A 4786-nucleotide genomic window follows, 5' to 3' on the forward strand; every position below is an offset into this window, starting at 1 on the left:
CCCTATATCTCTTTTGTATTTGGAGTTTGAAGTATTCTGTCTAAAATAAAATATGTAGCTCTGATGTGGACTACTTGCTTACATTGTTTTTGCGTCTCTAAGAATGCTGTGAACAACTATGTTCCTTTGGAATATATGCTAGAACCCGTAATATATTAGTGTGTACTTTGCATTGCTTTGCTGCATCATTTCTTTCTTTGTAATTCAACTCATGCAGAGAGGTACAAACCTCTATAGGCGAGGATCAAATACAAATTTTGCGCTTGAAGGGTTAACTGGGCTTGAGAATGCAGAATTGATTACGCTGCTTGAGGTACTAGACATCAGGTCTCTCATTTCCATCTTTGTTCATTTTGTGCCAAGAGCCTCACTGTCTATCTTGACCATGCTAAATTCTCCAATCCTGTTCAATTTCATGACATTTAGTTTCGGATTTAAGTGCTTGTATCTATACTAGGGCGTGTTAAATACAGCCACCTTTAGGTAAAAAAGAATGCAACATTGGATGTCAGCACTAGCATAAGAAGAAATGCAAATTAACATGCAAGGCATCCATCTACATTACCTTTTTGATAATGTGATGAAGTCACTAGTCTAACCAAGCTTTCCAAAAGGTGTTAAACTGTTACTATCAGAGGAGGTAAATGAAGATCTTTTAGAAGTTTTTAGAAGTTCTGCTTATCAGACACACAAAGTTGCATTGCAGAGTGAAGTGGACATTCCTTCAGAAAATTCACATAACTGCTGCATTGATACTGCAATACAGATGAGTGTAGTCTTAGGAGTTTAGCAGCCTGACGTTAGTACATCAAACCAATATGCAATAATTGAAACAAAAACAGGACCCAACCACAACCCCCCCCCCCCCCCCCCCCCCAAAAAAAAAAAAAGAGGCACAGTGGCTAACTATTTGCTTATTATGGTACAACTATAGGTACGATCTACCACTTATTGTCAAATGAGTGATAAATAAGGATGAGAGCATCCGGCCAAGTGCTTAGAAGACATACATGCAGGTAATGGAGGTAAGTAGTGTAGTTATCAATACTGATACTGCATTGACCCCATTATTGTCCAGAATGTTCATTCCTGAGATCTTGATCACAGTTGGTCCCTGTTTTCCAACCACCTTCACAAGAAGAATAATATTCCAAGATAATCACAAAATTTGAAAAATTATACATATTAAGGGAGTATGTTAATATGAAATTAAGGAATCTGGACAATGGACTTGAAAAGTATGTGGCATCTTTGACAGCACAAGTTCATTGGCCTAAACAAAAACAGAATGATTTGCAAAGTGTCATGTTACCTTCTTGCGCAATGTGCAATATCCACTGAACTGAAGTGTGGCACCCAGTAACGAATCCATCATGCTTCCGCAAAGCCCTGCTGCTGAAGCTATAGGTATTATCAGGAGCTGCCTCCAAGCCACATCTCCAGCACATTCTGTTGTAAGCAACCCAACAAGGACAAAAGCCAGACCGATAACAAAGCCAGCTGCTGCAGCTGCTAAAGTTCCATCTATAGTGACTCCACCATTTGTGCCCTTTCGGACTGTCTGATCAAAATGAAATCGAAAAATGACTACTAAAACTTCGTCCTCTTTTGAGTACTTAAAAACAATGTATCGGCTATTAGGTGTCATACAATCATTAAAACTAGATATTTAGTAACAAGCATGGTTTCAAATCTTGATGGGACACCTTACAAGATGCCAGGATGGGGTACCTTCCCAGGTGTCGGGAAGGGATCGTCTCACCATCATCCCAACATCTCAATCGGCATGTTCTGGGACATCCAAATCCCAAGTGTCGAGATGGATCAAGATGGTGGCGTCTCCCATCCCATGAGAAAATAGAGATAGCCATCCCACAGGATTTAAAATCTTGATAATAAGAGCATTTTGGTGGCATCTTAAGTAGGAAAAGAAAAGATTTCCTTCTATAAGCTCAAAGCAATAAATTCTAACGATCGTAGTCGTAGAACATGGTAGAATAATAGCTACTTGACATGGATTATATAAAACTAGCTGTAACAAAATAGCCAATCTGGTTGCATGCCAAAGAAACGTCATGGGATTTCTCCTGTTCTCAGATTGATAGTTCAGGAGTGGGTTAGTAAATGCAAAATTACATATTTGGACATAAACATACACTTCAGCTAGATCAATTTAGTTATACACCAAAATCACAGTGCACTACAATGCAAGCTTGAGATTACAAATGCAACATACTTGAATCTTAACAATTAGTTAAAAATCTTGTAGAATTTCTATCCACTTGGATGAAAATAAAATTATCATTACTTCTAACTTCAAAAAAGGATTTAAAATCATGACTTAGGAATTCCAGATAATTAGCCTGTCTAACCAACAGAAATGCAGTCATATGAGGACATGATCTACCTTGGTTAAGAGTTGGAATATCTTCCATATACCTTCTAGATCATTAATCAAGCTCAATTATTGATGAAAACAGATAAGAATGCAAATTCTTATTGATGGCAAAGAGGGAGAACTGTTTGTCTAATTCATTACCATCCAATTCAATTATATACAGAGCCACAGAACAATATAAAGAACAGATGATTGGCTGTGTCATCAAATAGGCACTAGTCAGACGGACAAGAAGAGGTATAACCATAAAGTAAATATGTTGTTTCTTCATCCATTCTTACTTATGCTAAAGCAAATCTTAGGAACATCAATGTAAGGTCAAACTAGTTACCCCAGTACATGGAATGATGTCTCTAGGCACACGAAGATTTTTACCTTAAAGGTTGTAATTAGTCGTGGCTGTGAAGTGCTAAGCATTCCTAATTCTGAAGACCAAGTATCACCACTGCAACAGGCATAATGACCAATGATACCACCAAGAAGGCCAGTCGTGAGACTTGACTGTTTTGTGTCCAAGCACCTATCTTGCCCACCATTTATTGCTGCAAATATGATTACCAAAATTGCCGCAATTGCACTATTTGCCAGAACTTGTGCCCTGCAAAGACAGACATGCCTCCATTAGAAAAGATGTGGTAAGACATTTGCTTTGAAATTCTGTTTTGTTTCAATGTGCTGCAATGATTTATGGATGGTCAGTAACAGTAAGCAAAGTTCCAAGGCTTTCAATATGAACTCGACACAGCTATTTGTGTTTGGGCACAGACCCAAGTCTGCAAGTGCCTTGTTCAAACTTAACTCCTTGAACCATTACAAGAAATACTTTTCTTAAAAAGAAATACCGAATAAAACCCTTATAGGCACCTCATTTTATACATAACAAAGAATACCGGTGTCTTGAATTTTTAGCTATTTTATGATAAAAATAGGAAAAACTCAATAAATCACCTCGAGATTGGTAAAGACATTATTCTTTTCTGGCAAGGCAATAGGTATGTTCACCCTAACATTTGTAAAACCAAACTACCCTACTTATATATAGTTTTGATATGCTTTCAGACACTTATTTTGAAATAATTCTGCCATAAACAAACCAATCAAACTTCATATAATACTATTACAAACTAGATAACTTTGTGATTATCACCCCTATAATTAATTATCACTTAATCACCAACAAAGAGAACAAGCTAACATCTTGATTAAATGTTGATGCTCAAATGGTGAAAAGGAATAAAAGTATAATCAATTCCAAGAAAAATCATTTCTTTCTGTTCATATAATCGGAAACTGTAACAATTCAATTGCTGTTCATTGACATGGTACAGGAAAAAAAGGAACAAATATTTGACAAGTCATACCTCGCCATTCTGGTTAAAAAAAGAAGATTTTTCAAAAAAGAAACTGAGCTAAGCTTTAAAGCAAACATGGAATAGGCTTTACAGCTTAAGCATAAAAATATTACACAACAAACAGATTGTAGTTGTAAAGATCCTCCAACAACATGATAAAACAATGGACTCAATCCAAACATCAAAGGTAGGCTTTAAAAAATAATTATAAAAAAAAAGTCCTATAAAGCTCGAATCCTATCTGATGTTCTTGGTGATACAGTAAACGGTATAACGCTCTTGAACTGACTGAGCCGAACTTTAGAATAAAGACCAAATTAAGGTCCATATTTGGAGTCACGAGTTAAATCTTCTTGGCAGCTCAAGAAGACCTTTTTCTATTTGTGATCAGATAGACCGCCAGAGTTCGAGCTAACTATAATAAATATGCTGTAAAAGACAAAACTTTAAATCAAGAGGAGAAAGAGTTCTTTCAAAGAAGCTTGAGAAAGTCCTGGAATCTATTACGAATACCGAAAGGTGCTAAATCTCACCAATTCCGCTGCCCTCCTTCTTTGAACTCCGCATCAATGTCCCTCTTCCTCTCCTCTCCAAGCCTCGTCAACTTGGATGACGTAAAGAAGAAGACTAGAAGCAGAGCTGCAAACCTTCGAAAAGATTCCCAGAGAACGATCAGAGCAGTGGAGCATATCCCGATACAAAGAGAAGAGGAGAGAGAGAAGAACTGGAAAAAAAAAAATCGAACCTGTAGCCGGCCAGCATGTGGATCACCATCACCGGGATGCCGACAAGAACACCGGAGAGATCGACCGACTTCCGCTTGAGGGCTCTGGCCGCAAGCAAGAAAGAGGTTACCAGCGAAACGGCGAAGCGAATCTGGATACTATCCATCTCTATCCCTCTGCGTCTTCTCCCGCGAAGGCGAGATCGATTAGGCGTTTCGATAGGAGAAATTAATTAGGGTTTTTTTTTCAGAGGAGAGGAGCCTCCGTTGCCGTTTCCTTGGGAAGGAAGTAGAAGGGAATTTGAACCGGAG

General features: G+C 37.9%; 1 protein-coding gene across 4 annotated transcripts; it reads right to left on the reverse strand.

The window, feature by feature from the left end:
* Positions 1-4786, reverse strand: LOC103704372 (integral membrane protein (Protein of unknown function DUF92, transmembrane)). 4 transcript variants are annotated; one of them, XR_003385223.4, is made up of 7 exons: positions 4496-4786; positions 4284-4397; positions 2774-2996; positions 1313-1561; positions 1011-1129; positions 566-755; positions 1-403 (listed from the first exon to the last, which is right to left on the reverse strand). XR_003385223.4 is itself a non-coding variant. In XM_008787631.6 (6 exons), exons 1-6 carry the CDS (start codon positions 4639-4641, stop codon positions 349-351), a joined length of 906 nt encoding a protein of 301 aa, XP_008785853.1. In that variant the 5' UTR covers positions 4642-4786; the 3' UTR covers positions 1-348. The 4 variants fall into 4 exon arrangements, 3 of the variants coding, with proteins under 3 accessions (XP_008785853.1, XP_088564210.1, XP_008785862.1); XM_008787631.6 differs by lacking the exon at positions 566-755; XM_088708084.2 differs by lacking the exons at positions 566-755; positions 1011-1129.

Source organism: Phoenix dactylifera, chromosome 12 (assembly GCF_051530095.1).
Source record: "Phoenix dactylifera cultivar Ajwa chromosome 12, Ajwa_hap1_PhDact_Kaust_v1.1, whole genome shotgun sequence".
NCBI lineage: Eukaryota > Viridiplantae > Streptophyta > Magnoliopsida > Arecales > Arecaceae > Phoenix > Phoenix dactylifera.

Coding starts and splice junctions, on each gene's coding strand:
- LOC103704372 (XM_008787631.6), bottom strand. CDS start 4,641: ATGGATAGTATCCAGATTCGCTTCGCCGTTTCGCTGGTAACCTCTTTC. Junction 4,398..4,495: donor CACATGCTGGCCGGCTACAG/GTTCGATTTTTT, acceptor ATCTTTTCGAAG/GTTTGCAGCTCTGCTTCTAG. Junction 2,997..4,283: donor GAAGGAGGGCAGCGGAATTG/GTGAGATTTAGC, acceptor CTGTCTTTGCAG/GGCACAAGTTCTGGCAAATA.